Source organism: Furipterus horrens, unplaced genomic scaffold (genome assembly GCF_987537825.1).
Source record: "Furipterus horrens unplaced genomic scaffold, mFurHor1.1.pri manual_scaffold_6, whole genome shotgun sequence".
Taxonomy (NCBI): domain Eukaryota; kingdom Metazoa; phylum Chordata; class Mammalia; order Chiroptera; family Furipteridae; genus Furipterus; species Furipterus horrens.
The window spans coordinates 180575563-180600058 of NW_028327176.1; the positions used below are offsets into that span (position 1 = coordinate 180575563).

Consider the following 24496-nt stretch of genomic DNA (forward strand, 5'->3'; position numbering starts at 1 on the left):
AGGGGGAAAGCTTAGAATTTTATGATTTTCAGTCCAGGGAACTTTCTCCACTTCCCCATACTTTTTCTTATGTGATACAACAAATAAGAATGTTTCAAAATATGTGCGTACAAACAAATTGGTGGACTTCCTTTTTAAGTTTAGGAGTCGACCGAAAAATAAGTGATAAATACAACAGCAAAATCAAATGATAAATATGACAGCATTGATTCTAAAACAGCATATAACAGTATTTTGTTATCCCAACGGTCTTATCTATTTAATAGGCAGATAGATATTTATTAATTATCCACTATGCACCTGCCAGATAGACCCAGTCTATTATAGAAATAGAACAGATAGATTGGTAAAGGATTTATAGCTCTATTTGTGTTTCAGTAGATAGCCTCAGACATGCACCTGTTTCCAGTAGGAAGAGGAGAAAAGGAGGAAGCAGACGGCTCAGAGTTGGCAAGACTTCTGGGAAAAATGGGTTATGAATAATCAGGGTCATCATTTGAGGAATGACAATGAGAAAAAATAATAGTTCTTTAGTGGGTCCTATATATTTCCCCTTCTAGAGTGGAGGAAATGAACCCAGAGGTCTGGAGAGTTGATGGCGATTAGAAAACAGAGATGACTCTGTCAGGAAACCTAGAACGGCCTGCTTGGCAAAGCCAGTGAGAATCACTGCCAAGTTCTGGAAGGTACGGCTGGAAGGCTGAGCCTGTGCAGCCTCTGGCATTTGGTGATGGTCTTAAAAAACAAAAACAGAGTTCAAAGCGATTGAAACTGTGGAAGAGAGGAGAAGCATAAGATGATCAGAAAGGTAGATTTATTACACAACAAGCTCAAACAGGAGTGGGACGTGAACAGAAACGCACCCAGTTCCAAAACAGAGCTGCAAACGCCCTTGGAGCTGGGATCCGTGTCATTGGCACAAAAGACTGGAACTTCTTGTTTTTGTCCTCTTCTTACAAATGTATTTGACAAGGAAAATGTTAAAATCGAGTTTTAATTTTTAAGGTGTTCCCAGGTTGTGTCTTAGTAACAATATAGATTAAAACCAATCATTTAAAAGCCTCAGAAGAGGGCTACCAACCGGCCCTCTCCTTTTACTGATGAGGAAGCTGAGGCTCAAAGGTGTGATGCACCAGAGTCCTAGGGAACTTGAACAGAAGGGCTCACTGAATGAATTTAACTGCTCAGAGTCGTATGGACATCGAGTAGCAGAAATCTTCAAGTTCGCGCCTCAGAAAGCCCTGGTAGTGATTCTTCCTCCACCCCACACCCTTGAATTTACAGGTGCTGTAAATTCATGACGTGCTATCGTATTTATCTCAGAAACTCATTTCATCTTTAGCATGTTGTTAGGACTAAGGGGCTAATGCTCGGACAGTGTTGCATCTACTTTTCGGCTAATCTAATCAGCTAACTAGCACACCTGTTCCCTCCTGAGTCTACGAGGGTTGGTCTTGGCTGTGGTGTGAGCATATTTGTCACGTTAATCATGGCTTATCACTGTGGGCAGAGGCCGCCAGCACTCCAAGGGGACCCAAGGAAGACTTGACAGTCCCTTTTCCCCAAAGTCCCCTGCGGTATCGTGCAGGCAGCCCTCTCCCTGCCCCTACTATCCTGAAAGGCTGCATGAGCTACTCAGTGGCTTCAAGGGAAGGCCAGGAGTGCTCCACAATAGCGGATTCTTGACACAGACTGAGTGGTCCCCCAGGGAACTCTTTAGAGCTAGACTCCTGACCCACATCCTAGACTGTGTTCCAGTTGGTCTTAGAGTGGGGCCTAGAAGTCTTGAGTTTTTAATTCAACTCTATAGCCATTTGGGAACCACAGTGGTAACATACTATCTTAAATATCATTTTGCAAAGATTTAAAGCAGGATTGATGTTAATTCTTCTAAAAAGACCAGTCCCCCAGAGAGTTCTATAATCATAGACTATAAAAGTTTTAATCCAGGCAAACTTTGCTTTTTACCTAGACATTCTACTTTTTTCCCCTTCCCAGTTGAAAGCTAGGATAAGCTATTGAAATTGTGGACATCATCTGGTGGTAGTTACTGTTGTGCTCAGGATTTTGGAAAGACTTCTGTTCATTTGGCATGCTCCCCACCAGCCTGTCAGGCCCCGGGGATCTGTGGCATGTGCAGAACGTATAAGGCAGTTGACATAAAAATATGAAATTCATAGAGTAAAATATTTTGGAGCTCCCTTTACTTCTACAAATCGGCCATAAAATAGAAACCACAGACATAACATTCCTATAACCATGGTTGTCAAGAATGAAGATTCATTTGGGGCACGGGGTGAGGATGAGGGCTTTTGGTGTGTACTTCTTCACAGGCACTCGCAAAAAGAGTAAATATCCGAAATTTGTGCACAGATGATAATAGGAACGTTTTAGGTGGGGTGCCGTTTTCTGCCTGACGATTGGCAAGTATCTGTTGAGGTCTTTAAAAGTCCTTTTACAGTCACTAAGTTTATCATTGGAGGGTATTGTCTTATCTTTATAGACATTTCAAAAGCATTTGGGATTTCATAAACATTTTACTTCTGCTTTCCATTTTCCCCTTTCCTAGTGTAAGTGGTTCATGGGATCTGGGGCAGCTGTGACCTCCTGTGATAGATTCGGGGAGGGAGTGAAGGGAAGCTACACCTTCTGTTCTTTTTCTCCTATTAGCCGCTTTGACACGCTGGGCTTACATTAGCTTCTCAAGTACATCCTCAGAAAGGAGAAAGGGAGGCTAATCAGCTCCTGTCGGTTCTGCCTGAGCATTCCGGGGCCCTGAGGAATGCATGAGAAATGGCCAGTGATACTGGTTGTGATAGCTGCCTGTCAAAAAATAACACTTCATGAGATTGGCTACGTTTAAGATATAACCAAAAAAATAAAAAATAAAAGTATCTCTGCCACAGAAATCAAACTAAATATCTTTTTCACCCTTTGATGTTATAGTATATAATATAGAGTCCTCAGCAGAACTGGGGACTGGCTTTTAGTTGTTACACCTTTTAGCTTTGTGACCTTGACATTGCTAAAGGATATCTCTGGGCCTCAGTTTACTCATAGTCCTAACATATACCTTGCAGAGTCCTTAAGAGGATGAGAAGATAATATAAAGGAGAACACTAGCCAAGTCATACCCTGACTGGGCTTGGGAGCGGGTGGTACAGGGTGGTCGTGTGGGGGTCATGAGGGGATTGGAATGGGCAGATTATTCTAAATTGCATCTAGACCTCAAACATTGTTTTGTGAATCTACGATCTATGGGAATAGTGGGACCCACAAGGGAGCCAGTTAGGTGCTGTTACTGATTATTTGGTAGCAAACTCCCAGAGAAATGTGCAGCTAGAGTGAAGGCAATTGTGCTATTTGACTAAGTATCATCAACAAGGATTAAAAATGTTTACACGGCACCTAGGATAGAATCAGGATCACCCCTCCCCCCAAAAATCAGTCCCTTTTTCCACCATCATTCCAGATGTGTAAAGCAGACCTTCAGCAGCAAATCTATTGATTCACCAAAAGCAGGGATGAATCAACTTGTTGCTGTTGTTCATTTGAGTACCTTATCCAACATCAACACATTGATTTGGCCTGCCTAAATGTGCCAGTTTCCAGGGCATTCTATAGGCTTCTTTTCAAAAATGACTTAAAAGCCTCACCTTAAATTGGAGAGAGGATCATTTTGTGATGGTGCACACTGTGTCTTCAAACGTCACAAGACTGATTCCAGAAGCTCTGGTTCATAGTCTGTGGCTGTGTGTTAGTGTTTAAAGAAATGATAAAAATGGAGCCACATTGGGAATGTGAAGCTCTCCCTTCTTTTTACATGTTATTGTAAATGGAGCTGTAAGAATGATTTTTGTTCTTCTATGTGTTCTTTTAAGTAACAAATATTTATAACCATTATTTGGGAGCCTCCCATGAAATTAATGAAAGAATTGAAATGAACATATTTTAAAAATCTAACCAATAACCTAAAGTTAAATAGCATCTTTATCTATGAGCTAAAGGGAATAGATAGACACTAAGCCTGGTGCTATATTGATTACCCAAGAAATTCAGGATAAGTGTTTGCCCCTATGGTTTCTAAGTAAGTGCCTCAGTTCTCCATTTCAATCTGGTAAGACATGCCTGAGGCCTTACAACAAAGTAGTTAGTGTGCTGTAACTCACATGTCTAGGTCATCTATTCATTCGTAATGAATTCTTCCTTGAAGTTCTGTGCTGTGCTAGAAGCCATGGAAAAATGCATTCATCCCAATTCTTGAGCAGTTTATTTCTCCTCCGACATTAACATTTGTGTTTATGTCACAACCATAGTCCATACCCCAACCTGGTTATTATGGAAAGTCCAGTTTTGTTTTCCTAGGTCACCAGCTCGTAATTAAGAGTGAAATGATTTATCTGAATATCTGAAGTTCTCCAGTCATTGACAGAGAACAGACTTTCTGAATACTCACTGATAGAACTGTAATTAAAATGACCTATTACAGTAACTACCTTTTTACCCTGATGACTTTTTTTAGCATTTTTTTTTTTTTTTTTAGCAGTAGAGTTCAGTTTTATTGAATGTGTTACAAGAGGTTTAGTCAAAAAGACCAAAGCCCATGTCATCATCAGATTCCTCCGACTCTTCTTTCTTTGCTTCGACTTTCTTTTCCTCAGCTGGGGCAGCAGCAGTGGAGTGGGCAGGACCTCCTGCTGGTGCAGCACTAGCTGCTGGGGCAGGTCCACCAGCCCCTACATTGCAGATGAGACTCCCAGTGCTGACATTGGCCAAAGCCTTTGCAAACAAGCCTGGCCAGAAAGGTTCAACATTTACACCAGCTGCTTTAATGAGGGCATTGATCTTATCCTCCGTCACTGTTACCTCATCGTCGTGCAGGATAAGGGCCGAGTAGATGCAGGCGAGCTCCGAGACGGAGGCCATGGTATAGGCGAGTGCTCGGCAAGCGCTGCCGGGCGTGGTGCTAGTCGCCGGATGAAGTGAGGGCCTCACCCCAACGCGGCCTTAGCTTCCTCGGAAGAACCGAGCACCTTAACGGCAGCTGGGGAAAAGCTTTTTTTAGCATTTGATCAGAAAGATCAGCTGTATTTGAAGATTCTCCTTGTCTCACATTTTAGCAGAATCATTGTGTTAACTAGCGTTAAACAGTTCATTAAATCCCAGAAGCTGCCAAGAACCAATGTCTCTTGAGGCTTTAAATATACAAGGTGGGTTCTAGGCACCATGAGGACACCTAATAGAAGGTACTGATTGGCCCTAAAGAAATAAGGTTTTACTCATTAAAGAAAGAAACATACTGGAAGAATTATATCAAAATGGTATATGACTGGTTGCTGAATGAGTGATATAGATATTATTTATGTTTTACTTCAATGACAGTCTTTAAGCTCAAAATTTATGAAATGGTACTCTGCATATGAAATATTTCAGGAAGATAAATAAACCTATAATTATGGACAAAATTTCAAATTATATACCATAGGCAAGTTTGAGGTATATTTATGTTTGTATAGCACTATATTCTTTAGCTTTGAGCCTTTTTATGGCCTTCTGATATTAATATGTGGTTAATGAAGGAAACTTTGGATTATCATTTATTGTTGCTTGAGGCTAGCATTCAAAATGGAAATAACATCTTCATTGGGGATGTAAATATTCAGTCAGACGCACTTCATACTGGCTTCTTAGTCTATAAAGGTCATTATAACTGAGCAATTAGAAAAAAAGAGAAGTAAACGGCATCCATATTGGAAAGGAAGAAGTAAAACTATCTCTGTTTGTGGATGACATGATCATGGATATAGAAAATCATAAAAAGTCTACACTCCCACAAAAAAATCTATTAGAGCTAATAAATGAGTTCAGCAAGATTGCAGGATACCAGATCAATATAGAAAAATCAATTGTACTTCTATTAATGACCAATCGATTCCAAATGAAATTAAGAAGACAATTCCACATATAATAGCATCAAAAATAATAAAAGGCATGTAAAGTGTGTATTCTGGAAACTGCAAAACATCAATGAAACAAATGAAAGGCAACCAAGTAAATGGAAAGACATCCTGTGTCATGGATTGGAAGATTCAACACTGTCCCTCAAAGTCTCAACTGCCTTTTTTGTGTGTGCAGAAATTGGCAAGCTGATCCTAAAATTCATATAGAAATGCATGGAATCCAGAATAGTCAAAACGATCTTGAGAAAGAACAAAGTTGGAGGGACTCATTCTTCCCGATGTCAAAACTTGTAACAAAGCAATAGTAACCAAGACTGTGGTACTGGCATAAGGATGAACATATACATCAATGGAATAGAATTGAGAGTCCAGAAATAAACCCATACATTTATGATAGTGGATTTTCATTTCATAGTTAAATGGAGAAAGAATTGTCTTTTCAATAAATGATGCTGGGTCAAATGAATATTCACATGCAAAAGAATGAAGTTAGAACACTAACTCATACCATACACAAAATTAACTCAAAATGGGCCAATACGCACATGAAATATGAGCAACATCGTTATCCATCAGGGAAAGGCACATCAGAACCATGATGAGATACCACCTCACTCCCATTAGGATGCCCATCATTAAAAAACCAAACAAACCAGGTAATAACAAGTAGAGGCAGGATGTGGAGAAATGAGAAGTCTCACATGTTGCTAGTAGAAATATAAAAAGAGTTTGGCAGTCCTTCAAAAAATTAAACATAGAGTTACCATATGACCCAGCAATTTCACTCCTAGGGTATACTCAAGGTGAATCGAAAACATGTCCACATAAAAACTTATACATAAGTGTTTGTAGCATCATTATTCCTAGCAGCCAAAAAGTGAGAACAATTCAAATGTCCATTGACTGATGAATATATAAAGAAAATATGGTATATCCATACAATGTAATATTAGTCAGCCATATAAAGCAATGAAGGACTTACAGATTCATACTCCAACATGCATAAACCTTGAAAGCACTTTACTAAGTTAAAGAAGCCAGACACAAAGACCACATATTGTACAATTCCATGCAGAAGACATAGAGACAGAAAGTAGATAAATAGTTTCAAGGGACCCAAGTAGTGAAGGAAATGAAAAGTGACTGCTTATGCATACAGAGTTTCTTTCAGGGTGATGAAGTGTTTTGTAATTAGATAACAGTGCTGGTTCACAACTTTGTGAGTATACTATACTAAATGGTACGCTTTAAACGGGAGAATTTTATTGTATGTAAATTGTGTCTCAATTTTTTAAATGACTATGTTTTTCCTTGAGCACTCTATACAAGTTCTACTAAAGCATGATTATAACTTGCAAAAGAATGTTATTATTAAAGCACATATTTATATATTCCTAAGGAAAAAAATAAGTTCCATGATCAACCTTAGAGGTGGCATGAGATCTGACCAGTTATAAGTGTCAGTGCAGAGAGTGAGATGACGAGGCCAGCTTTTCTCTTGAGTGGCGCCGTGAAGGTAAAGAAGAGTTCATCGCTTCTGTTCTCGCATCAGGTTCATATGCTCCGTCTCATTTAGAGTGATCAGACATCTATTCCGAAATGGAGGGAAGAATCCTGAGAATTTTCACCGCAAAGTTTCACGTTTGCTTTCTCCTTCTTGCACAGGTGCTGCCTTTCCCGAGCCAGGTGGTATACAACAGAGTGGGCAAGTGTGGGAGCCGTACTGTGGTCTTGCTTCTGAGAATCTTGTCGGAGAAGCACGGATTTAATTTGGTCACGTCAGACATTCACAACAAAACCAGGCTTACTAAAAACGAACAAGTAAGTGGTCTTTGACTACTTTGCTTCAATTCATTTGTGTAATTAGTAGGTGCCTTAAAAGACTTTTTTCCAACCCCTGACAAATGAATACCAGAGTTGCAATTTCATACTGTATTTTCACCAGAGTGTGGAAAGAAGTTTAAGTGTCCTGGTGGAAGTCGTTAAGCCAGAAAGTTTCCGTGAAGGGATACTTCTGTTAGAACTGAAGGACAGTGTATACTCACTCATCATTGTCTATTTAGCTAAAAACGGCAATGCTCAATCTCAAATAGTTACACCTCTGAGCTATATAAATAATGCTGACATCCTGACAGCAAAAATAAGAAAACTTTATTTTAGTATTTCTTCTTTTGTGTTTACTCACAAGTATTCTAGGTCTTTATGGTTATAATAGAGACAAACCTTCTTTGGACCAGGAATCTGACTGGTTAATGGGGGCACAAGCTTCCTGTTATGACCAGCTCAGGGAATCTTGAACTTCCAAAGCGGCACTTGGCATATTCAGCAGTAGCAAAAGAATTATCCCATTTCCCAGGAACAATCCTGCCACAATGTAGCCACGCCATACAAGTGGATATACTGGTGGTAGAGTTAGGGGGTCTATACTCTGCCTGGAAACTATGCATATAGACTCTACTTTGTAAGCTTATACAAAAGCAGGCTCAACAATTTCCGTTGGGGTGCTTTGCTGATGTAGAAAAGTTAGGCCTGTGTTCTCAAGGTCATTTTTCAAGGTCAAGTTTGTTAACCTGTCTCACAAAGCTGCTTCCATGCCTTTAGATACTTAGGATGGATGAGTAGCCACCAGCATAAGTCAGGGTTCTCCAGAGAACAGAACCAGTAAGATGGAGATATCTCTCAATCGATCAATCACTTGATAGATATAAAAGGAGGTTTAATTATGAGGACTTGGTTCATGCAATAACAGAGACTGAGAAATCCCATGACCTGCCATCTGCCAGCTGGAGACCCAGGAAAGCCAGTGGTGTTCTTGAGTTTGAAGGCCTGAGAAGCAGCGGAATCAATGCGGTCAATCCCAGTTGAAGTATTTATAATATAAGATGAGGTATCTCAGCTGAAACAGTGAAACAAGAGAAAAAGGAACAAATTCCTTCTTTCTCTACATTTAGTTCTATTCAGGCCTTCAAGAGATTGGTTGATGCCTACCCACACTGGGCGAATAATCTATGTTGCTGGGTCCATGGACTCAAATGCTAATTTCATCCAGAAACATCCTCACAGACACACCCAGAAATATTGTTTAATCCAGGAGCCCCTTGGCCAGTCAAGGTGACACATAACACTAACCATCACACCATCCAGTGAGAACAAGAGTTTGGAAAATAAATAAGGCACATGGTTCGCTATCATGTTGAGACCACAATTATGGAAATTTCCACCCATGTCCACATCTTTCTGACATAATCCTCACTTTTGAGACATTCAAAACCTCACACACAAAGAGAATTTACAATGGCCTTTGTTTCTCTTTTAGCATGGAGGGCAGCAGGGCTCTTTTTAAGACAAAAACATGGCCAACAGTACTTGCTGTAAGCCAATACATTTAGTGTCATCCTCAATATAGAGATCAATATGCCCTTTCCTTTGAAAACTTCCACTAAAGAGTCTCTGAGTCATTAGCAATCAACAATAAATATTTTGAGATTATCCCTTGTGGATTCTGTAGTAGGCATTATATAGAAAAATTATACTTGGTGATATTTAAGGACATCATATTTTATGAATAACTTTAATAGAAGTAGGTTCTCAGATTTGCTTACCTGATTGACAAGCTAACATATTAGACTGGTCATGGCCTTTTGACTACTGTACTTGGAAAAAAAAGTGACTATGCATTAATAGCCCATGTAATTGTAATTTTTTAAATTGATTTTACAGAGATAGAGAGGAGTGGGGAGAGAGAGAGAGAGGGGGGTGGGTTTGTTGTTCCACTTATTTATACACTCACTGGTTGATTGTTGTATGTGCCCTGATCCGGAATCAACCCCGAAACCTTGTCATATCAGGATGACGCTCTAACCAACTGAGCTACCCGGCTAGGGCTGTAATTTTATTATAATGATTAAATTTGATTTTCCTTTGCATCTTTGGCCTGCTTATCACACTATACTTAAATATTGCTAATGTGTGGAAATCATGCCCAGTTCTCAGAAGCCTTGTAAAATACAGCAGCTCAATTTTAGTTCCCACCGCTGATCAGGTACAAACAACACAGCAAGGTGACTCAAGTATTAGACACCATGATATTTAGGAATGCCCCAGAAGAGAGAGCACAAAACATTTAAATATAAGGCATGTTTTTACACAAATAAACCTACTTTGTTTCCTATGGGGAGCCATCTTGAGAATGTAAAATTGTGGTTGCAACTGCCAAGGGAAGGACTTAGGTTAAAAAATTAACAGTAATTTATGAAAGGTGTATAAATTGCTACATCTAGAAAAGGGTTAAAGACAAAGTCATCTTTGTCCTACAGTAGAAGTCAGCTCTCATCAGTTTGGAATGATTGGCTTGTCTGGAAGCCAGGGAAGAGACTAGACAATCTTGTAAGGTTCTTTCCAGCCCTGGGATTCTGTGATATATTTATCCAACTTCTAGCATAATCTGTGTATAGTGTAAGTTGAAACATTTCTGATTCCTGTGGTCAGTGTAACCTAGAATATATTTCATTACTCAGTTACTCCGGATTCCTATTAAATTATAAGGCAGGTTTTTGAAACTCAAGGGAAAGGGAAAGGGAAAGATACAGTAGGAAAAACAAATCAGCAATTTCGATGTAAAACCAAACAACAGTGACAGTTGCTGCTGCAGCTCGCTGACCGGGCTATGACTTGCAGAGAGAGCCAGGAAACATCATGACAAGGAACCAAGTTTGAAGTAGCTCAAGGATGTTTAAAACACTCTTTTCCTTATTATATGTATCCTTCTACTAGAGTTTCAAGGTGTATAAAACAAGCGGAGAAAAAATATTATTTTAACCTAATATATTCAAGAAATAATTTGTGGTATGAATAGCTCCTCTTCTTGGTAATTTATTAAAGGAAAGGGGGGTGTGGCTTAGGAGATGAGTTAAAAATTTCAAGTCGGTGGTTCTCCACATTAAACAGTAGAACTCTAAAAATGTGTTCCCATGGAAACATTGTTCTATGGCATTAATAACAGTTTTACTTCAGGTGCAGAGTGAGCTAGACTGGCTCCTGCGGGCTGGCCCAGGACTCTGTCCACCATGTAGAACATTTATTTTATGAGAAAATGTGTTCCAAGTTCCAAACTACTGACTTATAAATGAACTTTAGACTGGTGTTCACTTATAAGACTTGAATTATCTATGCCATTTTATTCATACACATGCATGCATTTCTCACTAGAAGGTAGCTGTTGTCTCACACACACTCTCTCTCTCTCTCTGTCCGTACTAAATTAAAAAAAAAAAATTAATGGAATAAGACACTGAAGGAATTATTAAAAAGGCAAGGGAGCATGAAGACACCAAATGTCAGAATGCCTATAAAAACCCCATTACAATCTGCCCTTATAGAAATAGAAATAGAAATACCTTAGAAGTTAATACGTATTTGAGAAAACTCCGCCCCACAGAAAAGCATGAACAGCTGCCGCAGGCCAAATGCTGGCTGGGCCTTTGGGCACATAATGCAAACCCATGGGAACATCATTTCATTTATGCTCTGAAACCAGATTTCAATTTCTTGGGCTAGTTTAGATAATCTCTTGGAAAATGGAGACAGCATACGATTTGAAAGATACAGAGCTATTTTCCAGAAGGCATGAGGTGTGATTTCCAAAAGACTCATAACCATCTTTGTTAATGGTCTGATGCTGTTTTTCAGAACATTGCTCTCAGGACAATAAAGGTCAATGTGTTGCAGGCATATCACAGACATAAGGATCCAAAATTGTTTCTTTCTTTTTGGAGAAGGGCAGAAATGGTTGGCAGAGGAGCCCAAAAGGTTGAGAAAGTAAATATTTTTACTATTTTTATTGACATTGAAGCTACTTAGGGTTACAAATTGGAAATGGCATCAACTCCACACTAATTGTTTTACTTCGTTATTTTGTTGAACTCTTTTGGACCTAAAAGCATATCAGCAAGTGGGTATGAGTCCCTATTTCATGAACAAAACAGCTGAGACAACCAGACTGTCACTTTCAGAATAGAATAGAATAGAATAGAATATAGAGTGACTACCGGTGGCACCTGGACTTGAACTTGGGCTCTTCTGAATCCAAGAGCTATTCTTCTAAAGTGCTGGTTATCTGTTCTGGCTGCACAGCAGAATCATATAGTTGCAATAGCCCTTCTCCTGAAGTTTCCAGGGTAGAGTCCAGAAAACTTTTTCTTTAATAATAGTAAAGTATCACAGGATATTCTATAGTACAAAGAGGTTAAGAATCCCTGTTAGAACTATTACATCCTTTTCCTAAGTGTGTTCCTGAGTATCTAAGTCCCCTCAGACACTGCAAAAAGGAAAGAAAATGCCATGATTAAAGAAATCAGGGAAATGCTGCCTCTTTGTACCCCCTCTCAGAGAGTCACAACAACTCTTCATATTTTAAAGACTGGGAATTCTTTCAATTAAAAAAAAATTATAAGTCTGTTTAACTGGCTTTCATCTACTGTTTCCCAGTCTTCATTGGCCAGGAAACTTTTTATAAGTGTTTGTGGCTCTCCTGTGCATCCCACAGCTGGACAGCGCATCTACCGCGACTTCTTCCAGCTATTAACATGATCAAACTCTTGAAAAGTATTCCAAGGGTGAAAGAGACAGAGAACCTATGCTCGTGTGCTCTAGATTGCTTTAGCCTCATGGTCAAAATCAGATTTCTTTTTTCAAATATTTTGTTCTATATTCTCCCAAAGTTTAAAATTCTTATTTAATAATATTTCATAATTCATATAATGTCAATATACTTCTGGACTGTATGTTGCTTTTATAATAAAAATCATATCATGAACATTTTTCTAAGTCATTGAAATTCAGTGAAATATTTTAACGACAACCAAATATTTCATCGAGAACAATTTCTTTACAGTGTTTTAAACCTCCTTTCTAATTTCTCTGCTCCCTGCAAGTTCTAATTCTGGCTGTAGCTATATGTACAGCAATGCAGCTCTCAAAAAGAAAACCCACCTAAAGAAACCCTGGTAGATTTGGAAGAGGCAACAGGGATTCCTCCTATGCTTCCCTAAGGCAGGGTCAGCCGGCTTTCATGCAAAGGAAAAGGTTCCCTCGTTCATTGTGAAGCAGGTCTCTTTATTGTTTCTTCATTTTGATGGCTATTTACTGGGGACCTACCGTTAATGCTTATATTGAGCATGAGACAACACACGAGGTATGTGCATCTTATTTCCAGTCCTTTAAGCAACGTTACTAGGAACGTATTATCACCCCCATTTTATAGGAAGCAACAATTGGTCGAGAAGAATGTAAGAGAGAGTAAGGCTAGAAGGTGAAGTTGGGTCAAATCCTGGAGAGCTTTGAATTATTCAGTGGGAAAACATTTTAAAAAATGGCTCTTAACCCTGATGGACATCAAAATCTACCTGGGAGACTTTTCACAACACATGTTTTTAGGTCCGACTACAAAATACTGAGTTAGACTCTTACTGGCGGAGCCCAGGTACTTGTATCTTTGGGGAAAAAACTCTTGAGGGGATCCACACTCACGATTCTAGTGAGGACTCATAGCATTAAAAGTTCTAATTATTAGAAAGTTTTCCTTTGGTTAAAGTGAATCTGCCACAAAGCAAGAAAAATTCCTTTCACCCGCGAATCCCTCAAACCTCCGAAGATGTCACGTGTTCGCTGAAGCCTTAGTGAGTGGTGTCTCCTCCGGAGCCAGGAGCCTTACCCTTGCTTGAGACCTTTTGGGAAAATCTCCTTAGAAGGACCCTCAGAGTCTCCTGACTTTAGAGGAGGAGGGACAGTGTCCACAGGCATGAGAGCTGCTCCCACTGAACCTTGGAATCAAACCAAAGCAATTAGCGTGTCCATCTAGGTCCCAGGGAGGCGTTCACCCGGCTCTGCACAGCAAGGCCTTATCTAGGAATACTATAGACAATAGCTGAGTCTGCCAATGGAAACTCGGTGGAAATAAAAGAATGAAAGCGGAAGAAGTAACAAGGCCTGAAAAATGTAAATCCTTTCTCCCCTCTTTCCAATCTTAGCTGGGTGATTGATTTTCCCTACTATTCAGACCCAGCCTCTTTGCTTTGTTCGTGTCATCCCGCCCCCTGGTGGGCATCGTCTTCATTGCAGGCATTGTTTGTTGCCCTGACTGCACAGCCCTGGGAGGACCATCCTGCCCCCGCCCCATGCAGGAGGTAGAGAGAAAGGTAACCTGAGCCTCCAGCCATCCTCCTGGCCTCTGAGGTTAGAGAGCCGAGGAGTTCTCTGGGCTACTCATTAGAGAGCTTTGATGTGTTAAAAAACATATCCTTTCTTTCATTTACGATGTTTTACAAAATTATAGGACACCTACATCTAGTTGTTCCCGCACGACACAAGAATTCAGACCAGAGCAGGGTCATTACCGTGAGTGCTGGCAGGCATGTCCCAAAGAAGTCAGCAGCAAAGTCTTTTGTACTAACTAGCTGTGTTTGTAGAACTGCAGGGAAAGGTTTTCTGTTCTGTCTTTCCTGTTAGATTGAGAGCAAAAGATGAGAAACTACTTCCTGGCACATCCTCTGCTTTATAAATTCTGTTTGATCCTCACCTTTTTTTAAAAACCTCAATTCGATCTCATTTGCAGATACACTATGATTTAACCCCTTCCTGCAGATGCATTCCATTACATAGTTCTCTCCTTTTTTTTCAGGTATTTTAAATTTATTCCTGCTCTTGTTATAAGATCTGCTGTTTCCCCACCAGGAACTTTTAAAAAACATTCTCACTGATATTTTAATGTTTTTATTTTTTTTTTATGATTAATGCTTTCCCACCTGTTTTAACTTCCTTTCAATTTTCAGCACATTACCTGAAAGCTAGAAAATTTATATTCCTATAAACCCTCTTTATTCTCTAGGCTTATTTTGCTAACCAATCCCTCCCACCCATTTTAAGAGGTCATGTATAGATCAAGTAACAGTGGGAATGGTGAGTAGATGGCTGCTCAGTGATAAAGAACAGGATTTTTGGTGTCAGATAGACTTGGGTTTGAATTCAGGCCCCACTTTTTATAGCGGTGAAGCCTCACACTGTCTATGTAGCCTTTCTGTGCCTCAGTTTCTTAACCTGTAAAGGTGGGTAATAATGCTTAACTTGTGGGTTTGTTTGACAATAAAAGGGCAGCATACGTATAACAAGCTTCTAGGTACAGTAGCTGCCAGGTACAGCGTGTGATCCAGGAACCATGCAGAAAATGGTAGTTTGTTCGATATTATGTCCTAGATGTGACAGTAAAACCGAAAGCCCCACTGGGGTAATGGATGTACAGGATTGTCCCAGAAAGGCTGAACTCCTTGCTTGAGTGATAATTCTGTCTTCAGTGAACTATACATTTCTTGACTCTAAAAATACTTTTTTAATGGGGCCATCTTTATTACATAAACAATTACAGGGGCATATTCTGTGCAGGCACCTGGGCTTGGGTTCCTCGGGGGATAAATCAGGCCTGACCATAGTCCTCCAGGAGCTTTGGATCTGGTTTGAAGCTAGTGCACACACTCAACTATCATGTAGCAGAAAGAGTGCGTGTCCTGAAAATCCTCACAGGGCTGTGAAGAGTCAAAGAAGGCAACGTCATTTCCAGCTAAAAGTGTTCCCAAAGCAAACCCATTTGCCCTCCCTGGTGCAGCCAGGTTTGCTTCTCCTGCAGCATCCCCTGTCCACATGAATGGGCACCACCCTGTGCTCGGATCCACACTGGGGCTCTGAGAAGGCAGCTCCTCGGCCACTGCCTCTCCTTCCCTCCTGCCGCCAGCTGGACACAGAGCTCTGCAGACTCTTCCTCCTTAAAGTCCCTAAACCTCTTCATCTGTCTGCACTTCACTGACCTCGTTCTGTGGTTCTTAGCATTTTTATGCCGCAGGATCCTCCGGAGGGCTTGTTAAAACTCAGATTGATGGACCCAAACCCCAGAGTTTCTTCTAATTCATTAGGTCTGGGGTAGGGCCTGAGGATTTGCATTTATAACAAGTCTCTGGTTGGTGCCCATGCTGCTGCTCGGTGTCCACCATACGAGCGCTTAGTTCACGGCCTCATCATTTCCTGTTGGGATGGTTGCCCTGTCTTTCTAGCCCAGCTTTCGTCTCTGAGCCTTACCTTTATTCTTCATGTTCTCCACCTTGACTTCAGACCTGGAAAAAAAGAAAAGCCTTCTGACTGCGGATTCCCTGTTGAATAAATGTCAAAATCCTTCATGTGACCTGTAGGGCCCTCAATTACCTGGCGCCTACCTTCCTTTCTAGGCTTATCTACGGCCTTGCTCATTCCATGCATGACCTGGCACATGAAACTCCTGGTAGTTTTAATATTCATGTCACTTTGTGCTCTGTCAGTTGCATCTGCTGTACACTGTCTGTGATTCCATGGGTCCCTTTTCTCACTTATTAACTCCTATGGGTCCTTGCAAACCACTCAGAAACACTTCAGTGGGAAATATCACCTCTCCACCTGCATGCCTTCCACCCCATGGTGGTTATCACAAGATGGTACCTGCCTGCTAGGCCACTGCATCCCTATTTCTGAGCTTCCTGAGAGCAAGAACAAAACATTTTATCACTATAGCCACAGCCCCAAGCAGTGCATTGCCTGACACAGAATTGGAAATCAATGGATGTTGAATGAAGGGGCAGATCAAGAAGGGCTTCTTGATGGAGGTAGTCATTTTAGCCATTTAGGGTTTGGACATGCAAAGGGTAGAGGCAGAATATTCCAGCAGAGGAAGGTTGAGGTTTCAATCAGACTTGGACATGGTGTAAGGAAGACACGAGGAGGGATCTAGTCTGGCCACAGGAGTGCGGTCAGATGGAAACTCAGGAAAAGACCCAGATCAAATGTAGAGAATGTAGAGAGTACGGTTGATCAGAAACAGACTCTTCAGAGATGAAAAAAGCTAGGTAAGGAATCAAGCCAGGAGAGGACCAAGAGTGAGCTTTGAGCCATGGTAGGTTTGGGGACACCATTCGGACACATTCCACTGTCTTGTTTTTAAGTGTCTTCCCCATGACCTTATTCATGTTTTGATCTCCAGGGCCTAATAAGTGCTCAATAAATACTGAATGAATGAATGAATGAATGAATGAAAGCAGTGGAATCAGTATAAAGGCCAGCAGGGGTTCTGCATGAGCCAAGGAAGAGGAGAGGTAGCTTCTCTGATGATTTTAGGTAGCACATTGCCACCCATGGTGCCACCCATGCAGATAAGACTCAGGTAAAAGCAACGGTAGGAGGACCAGAGGGGTAACTTAGGTGATGGGCAGCAGGAGTTCAGGAGACCATTGCTTGTCACTAGAAATAGGGAAAGTCTAAGCATTGGTGACAACCATCAAATGACACCTGGAGTATAATGCCCTAACCTGTGCTTGTGGGACTTTACAAGTGACTTTACCATTTGGTGTGCAGGGACGAACAGCATGAGAGCTGAAACGGGCTCCCTGAGTTCACTGTACTAATGCAATAAACACGAACATTAATACCGTTATGCTCTGTTTAAAGATATGTCTAGAAAGAGTTATGCATTGTCACTGCTAATCAATTTTTCCTGGTGAAATAGACAGCTTTATGACTATTATGACACTGTTTTCAGAATCTAACCACTACTGTTCTTCCATTAAGGTTAACACGTTGACATGTGTTTGGAGCATGTAATATAATGTTGAATATATGAAAGAAATGGATTTTTTGTGTGACCTGTTTTTCCACTCTTCTTGTATAATACTAGGGGGGTTTCTCATATTACTCTTATGTGTGCAGAGAAATACCTAAATAAAAATATTCTAGAGATTAAAGCAGTAAATGTGTTTATATTAAATATAGTCGTAGTCGGCAGCCGTCCGTCTCGAGAGACGATGGTGTAGCTTCTTAAGAGTCTATCTGCACCGCCGAGAATGGCTGTGCAGTCCAACTCGGGAGTGACACGGTATCTGTCTCCTCCCGTGTTGAATCGACATCTTGCGATGACGCTGGAGTGTCCTCTCCAGTGAAGCTGAAGCTACAGAGCCTGGGCAGGGTGATATGGAGGGTCTGCTGTTGCCCATGCAGCAGACCCCCCCTCTCTTCGCAGCTGAAGGGTCCAAGGGAAAGACGGAGTCGATACAGCTTGGCTTCAGGTGCGCCGCAGGAGTTGCCGGTGTTGACTACAACGTCAAACCGCCTTAGGGACTCCGGCTCCGGATTTTCTGTCGGGGTTTACTCCCTTAGCCTTTCCCCTGAAGAGGTATGCCGCAAGGCAGCGGAGGTTTTTTGGAGTCAGAGTTTTCCTTCTCTGATGTACCCTGACTGGAAGATCGAACCAGCGACACTTAGCTCGCAGGCCGACGCTCAATCCACTGAGCTAAACCAGCCAGGGTATATTAAATATACACACAGTAAAGAGTTATGTTTCTAAGTGGACATCCTCAGGGACCCTTGAGAGTGCTTCCAAATAGGTAATTCTATTGGTAGAGCCATCAAAAATCAAAATTTGCAATGTGACCAAGTAGGAAGATTTATTACCAAAAACAAGCCCCAGGGCATGGGGGCAGGAGGGGTGGAGGATAAACAGTAGATAAAGAGACAGAATTCGATTTCCTTTTATGCTCACGCTCAGGCAGAGCATTATTTACCTGTGCCTGCCACTGACAAACAAATGCACAGGGTGTTGAAACTGCAAGTCATTTACTTTGAAAATTCAACTTCAGCCCTGGCTGGTATGGCTCAGTGGATTGAGTGATGGCTTGTGAACCAAAGGGTCGCAGGTTCGATTCCCAGTCAGGACACATGCTTGGGTTGTGGGCCAGGTATCTGGTTGGGGGCACATGAGAGGCAACCACACATTGATGTTTCTTTCCTTTTCTTTCTCCCACCCTTCCCCTCTTTCTAAAAATAAATTTAAAAAATATTTTTTAAAAGAAAACTGAATTTCATACCCTCAGACAATCATTGTGAGTATGAATATTGAATAGAAGGATTAGGCTTTGACACCTGAGAGGAGCATCTAGTGAGAGTTAATTCATGTAACAAATATTTCCTGAGCATTTGTGTGTGTGTCACTTTGTGCTAGACACGGGGGGCACAAGGCAGACCCAGTTTTCTGCTCTGCTTGAGACGAGGTGCAGCTCCAGACTCCCATTTTATTGTTGCTGCGGCTGCCGTGGTTAATACGTGAATGCTCATTTTTGTTTCCAGTTTTCAACCTGAACTAATTCATAAAATATGAAACGCTGTACTTGTGATGTGCCTCCAGAGTAGCCATTTTCAATATGCCTCTTAAAAATTCCACAGTGTGTCTGCGTTGATGGGGCCAATTAGAAAATCCAAGGAAAGTAGACTTCAGGAAGCCAGGGAGTCATAAGAATGCTTGGAATTTCTAACAGATTTTACTAAACGTTTTCTGTATCATGACATGTTCCAGAAGACCATAAATGTTAGTTTATGCTAATATAAACTACTTTTTGCCTTGCTGATAACTGCAAATAAATAATTCAGATGACCACCCAGCAAAAACCAAGAAGTCTGGGAGGTTTGCGTGTTTCCTATGAAATATTTGCTTTACTGTAAATGTTTATACTCAGAGAGAAAAATATGTTGCCCCACTTTACTCCCACTTTTAAATTCTGCAGACCTAGTTTCAAATAGTTCAAATGTCTCAGTAATATCATTATAGAAATATAAAATAATGATTAACCTCTTGTCTTGATTTGACTTTAATGAGGGGGGATTAAAGGCATTTTCTCATTTGCATTTTTGAACAGCAATACATTGACTTCACCAGTTAAAATTAATTAATCTGTCACCTTGTTTTCATGATAGCAATCAGCTAAATTAAGTACAGGACTATAAATCTGGGTAGCACTGTTTTATTCAGTAAGAAGCCTTAAGTAAAGTTCATAAATGTTGCACAAAACACAGCTGTTTGGCTCTGGTCCAGAAGGTAATACAGGAGGAAGCGAGGAGTTGGGGAGGTAACCTTTAGCTTAATATATCTTGGAAAATTAGATCCTATATATGCTAATTTTGTACTTTTTTTAATAGATGGAACTGATTAAAAATATAAGTACTGCCGAACAGCCCTATTTATTTACTCGACATGTTCATTTCCTCAACTTCTCAAGGTAAGATATTTTCCAGTTTAATGGTTCTTTCATTTCTTTCCAGTACTTCGACTCCTTCTAATAAACAATGACTTTAAAATCTACCTTCATTTTCAAGGTAGTGTAAAAAGCCCTTGAAAAGACAGCTTTAATCCTGTTATTTTTGCTGTGGAAGGGTCAAAATTTGAAATATTTGGACACAAGTTTCCTTTCTTTCTAGAATACTAATCTCGAATCTTATGAAAAGTTGAAATTATTTTTAATGAGAAGACATTTGACCTGATAGTTCTTTTTTTAAAAAAAAAATCAGATTTTGTATTAAAAGAAATAACTTGGGAGGTAAGACATGGGTATTTTAACCGAAATATTTTATTGTACATTTTTGCACAACTTGAACCCACAGAGGACTCTGGGAATGACCTAATGCTGGAGTGATGTGTGTTTTATAGAATCCAAAACACTAGGAAACTGGCCTCTCCGGCTACCTTTCTCCTGCTCCGTTGGATCGTTCCAAACCCTGCATGTTTGGTGGTGATGGGGTATTGTAGGAATCTGTTTTTTCTTCAGCTGCAGGGATTTTCAAATCCTTCAAATTTAGTAGACCCTCAACTTGTAGTTGCTAACTGCTGGGCATTCTCTGTCCCAGGGACTCATTTGCATGCCCTTGTCACTGTGCTTTGCTGTGAATTGGAAGTTCTCAGATTCTTCTCTGGCTGGCCCATGTCTGAACTAACAGTTGTATCTCTGGCAGAGCACTGGATCCAGGGACAGATCCACTGACCAGCCGGGGACCCTGGGGCTCCCTCATCAGCCAACTGACTGGCACGTCCCTCACAGTGATTCCCATGGGGGTACAGGACCTCAAAGGTCTGTAGGAGAGCACGAGATTGTCCTGCTGGCTAGTGCTGACCAAGCAGTCCCCAAGGGTCAGGCACCCAGGCAGCTCCTGAGTTCACACTGGGTGGGCACAGCTGCCCCTGCCACAGGACGCCTAACAACCTAAGGGTGTGGAAGAAGGTTTTAGCCTTCAAAGGACTTCCGTGCTGGGCAGCCTGCACAGTGCAAATTAAGTGTGAAGAGAATGAGATTCAGCAAAGCAAGTTACCGAGCAGCAAAGAGGAGCTGCCGCCTTATCTTTGAAAGCAAGCTTCCCCTGGTCTCCCAGCCTGCCCCGGAACCAGGGTTCCCTTGGACAGGGACAAGGTGAATAAGACACCTGCAAATTATTCTCAGTGGCCTGGGGCTGTGGTGCTGAGAACTGGCCCATGTTTCCAAACACATTTATAAACTTCCTTGCTACTGGGTTGTCTGAGGTATGTGCCCTGCCTCTCCCTTTCAGTGGGCCAAAACATATAATTCAACATAATTAGATAATAAGGACTTGTTAGCTATTTCAGGCATTGCAGTTTATGAGTTTGTAGAGAACCGAGCTCGGCCCCTCTGACCTCAGTCTTCTCATGAGCTTCCTCTGCATCGCCCAGGATGTCCTACGACCTCATTCATTGAACTCTTGCTTCAGGGTCAAGTCTCGACAACCAAAACAAATAGCAATGCAGCAAATTTTAATAATGAGCTCCGGACAGTGTAAAACCCTGACCACAAGCCAAAGCCATATCTTAATTGGATCAGCAGAGTTGGGCCCAATGTGGGGAACTGTATTTTATCATCACCTCCGATGTCAAAAACGTGGTCAAGAGTTTAATCTTGATTAATTTAATTTTGAAAGAAAAAAATTGATAGATACCTTTAGAAGGCACCACATCTGCCAAAAACAGTGTTGGCCCAGGTGTCAGGCCTCCTCCCTGTCCGTGATTCAGGACGATAACTTAACCTCTTGGGGGGAGGGTCTGTTTTTCTGTCTATGAAGTAGGGACAGTTCCTGCCCACTACTACCTTGTAGGGATGCCCTGAACACATGAAGGAAGGCCTTCCGGGCTCTTTGGAAAGAAAAAATATTCTATGTATTCAAAGTAGCCTTTAAAGGGCATTTTGGCAGGAGTCTGAGCCCACAGGGTGGCTCCTATGGGCTGCCTCCCAGTGTCTGTATGTAACCCTTAAAGACGGCCCTATGCCTGCTGGTATCTCTTTTCTCCATTTGGTTTGGTTCAAGGAAACACATATTTATGGAGAAGCGCCTGTCTTCTATACATCGCCCTAGAGCTGGGCTTCTGCAGGGGATGAGAAACATTTCCCTTGTCTTCAAGTAACAGTAGGCTCTTCTTTTGTGAAGGAAGACGTGGCAGTAACGTGTGATGCACTTGAGGAGAAGGAGTCGCAGGGTGTCTCCGAGGGGAAGTGTGAGGCAGGACACTCCCTTCCCTGGAAGAGAAAATCTGGAAGGCATTGCGAGCAGGAGCCATTGCTGCTGCTGGGATGTGAGGGGCAGGTCGGCCTTAGGCAGCATGAAGGGAAAGGACTTCGGTGGCCCAGGAACGAGCCTGAGCCAAAGCCAGACGAACAGAGGGATGGAGAGGAACCCAGGGCATGGGAGCCAGAGGGTGGATGCCATGGCAGTGGGATGGCAGCCCAGAGCCGTGAGCAGGAAAAGGTGGAGACCTGCCCCGGCAGCCTTGCTCCTTTAACAAGTTGACGGTGGGAGCAACCTCAGCCCCTCTTCCCACCCACATGCACGAGGCGTGGGGCCTTGGGTACCAGACCAGCAGAAACAGGGGCAGAGGGTGACAAACTGAGCTTTCCTACATTATGAGACGATGTTATACTCACAGAACATGAGAAGTTAAAAATCCCAGTTTTCTTTTTCAAGGGAATAGCTTTATTTAAGGAACACGTCTTTGGTGTAAGTGGTAAATTATAGGTATACAAAGAAAACCCCAAAATATACAATTAGAGAAAAACAAATAAGTTGGGGCTTGTTAACAGAGCTTCCACATGTTTTTAAAAACGAGTTCTGTATTTTGCATTGTAAGGCATAGAGACAATTAACTGCACCTAAGAAACCTGTCCTGATCATGGCTGACAGGCATGTGGTTGGCTTGTTTTAAGATAGTGAGGTTATTAAGAGAAGAATTGATATTGCAACCCAATATTTTTTGTTGATGTTTTATTTCTAATCTTCCTTACATTCTTAACATGTCACGGGGTACTTGCCCGTGAGCAGAATATAAGAAAGTCTAGCCTCTCTCCCCAGGCCTTCTTTTGCACTTAAATGTCCTGAACTCCTGAAGGGTATGGCATTATACCAAAATGAATTGCTCCTAATTCTTTTTTCTCCCATTAATTATGGCATTCTTACCTTGAAGTTTAGACACTCTGAGTGATGGAAAGTGTTACCCTGTGAGCTTCTGGCCCTTTATTTCATTTATTCATCATGTAGGCATCTTTCTCTGTCCCTCATTTTTCTTGTTTTAGAGCTAGAAGGAACCATTTTACCATATCCAGTTTTATTAATTAAACTGTGAAAACCAATAGTGTCAGACCAATCTAGAGTTTTTGTTACATCGGGTTATGGATTTGGGAAGTCTTCCACAGTAGTGCTCTTTCACATGAGCCAGACAAAAGTTTTCCACTCTGACTACTGGAAAATAGAGTTCAGATTACCTTGGTCTAAAAGATGCAGCTCCACTTCCGGTCAAGATGGCGGCATAGGCCGACATGGCTCACCTCTTTGCACAATCATATCAAAATTACAACTAAAATATAGAACAACCATCACTTAGGACCATCAGAAATTGAGTTGAATGGGAGTCAGACAACTAAGGAATTAAAGCAACCACATCCATCCAGACTGGTAGGAGGGGCACAGGTACAGAATGGACTGGTCTCTCTCACAGCCGCACACCAGGCCCTCTAGCTCAGGGTTCCAGGGCCAGGAAGGTAAGTCTTCACAACTTCTGGCTGCAAAAACCAGTGGGGATTGAGACCATGGGAAAAACTGCTGGAGCCCTATGCAGTTCCTCTTAAAGAACCCACACACGGACTCAGCTGCTCAGACTCATTCCTTCTGAGTTCCAGCACCAGGGTAGCAGCTTGAAAGTCACCAGTGTTATACAGGGAGAAACTGAAGTGTCTGGCATCAAAGCGAGCAGAGGCCATTGTCCCTTTTCTAAGACCTCCCCTCACAGAGCCAGTAAGCTGGTGCCCTATCTGAGACTCCATCAACCTGGCTAACACTGACCTGCCTTGGAGATTCCCAGAGACTCCACTCCACCCAACTTACAAGCCCACCCAAGCTTTTCCATATGAATGTCTGGTTTTGGCTCATGCTTCACGACTTCCTAAATCCTCTCAGACATGCAACAGCTGGCCTCAGTGAGCCCCAGGCCCAGCACTAGCATCAAACAGTTTAGACTCACAGCTTGGCTTTGCCCAGGAATCTTCAAGCCCAGCACAAATAGCAGCCATCTCAGATTGCTTTATATCTCAGGAAAGGTGGCCCCGAGCAAAACACAGGCTGGGGCTGATCTTGGCCAGGGCCAGCATACC

General features: G+C 41.7%; 1 protein-coding gene and 1 pseudogene across 1 annotated transcript in view; one reads left to right on the plus strand and one right to left on the minus strand.

Moving 5' to 3' along the window:
- Positions 1–24496, plus strand: part of UST (uronyl 2-sulfotransferase) — a 267617-nt gene that overhangs the window by 148650 nt on the left and 94471 nt on the right. Inside the window, exons 3-4 of the mRNA XM_090279955.1 lie at positions 7626–7781; positions 19995–20074. Of these exons, the coding sequence (XP_090136081.1) occupies positions 7626–7781; positions 19995–20074 (236 nt within the window). The remainder of the gene's footprint in view (positions 1–7625; positions 7782–19994; positions 20075–24496) is intronic.
- Positions 4533–5049, minus strand: LOC150007913 (large ribosomal subunit protein P1 pseudogene; annotated as a pseudogene).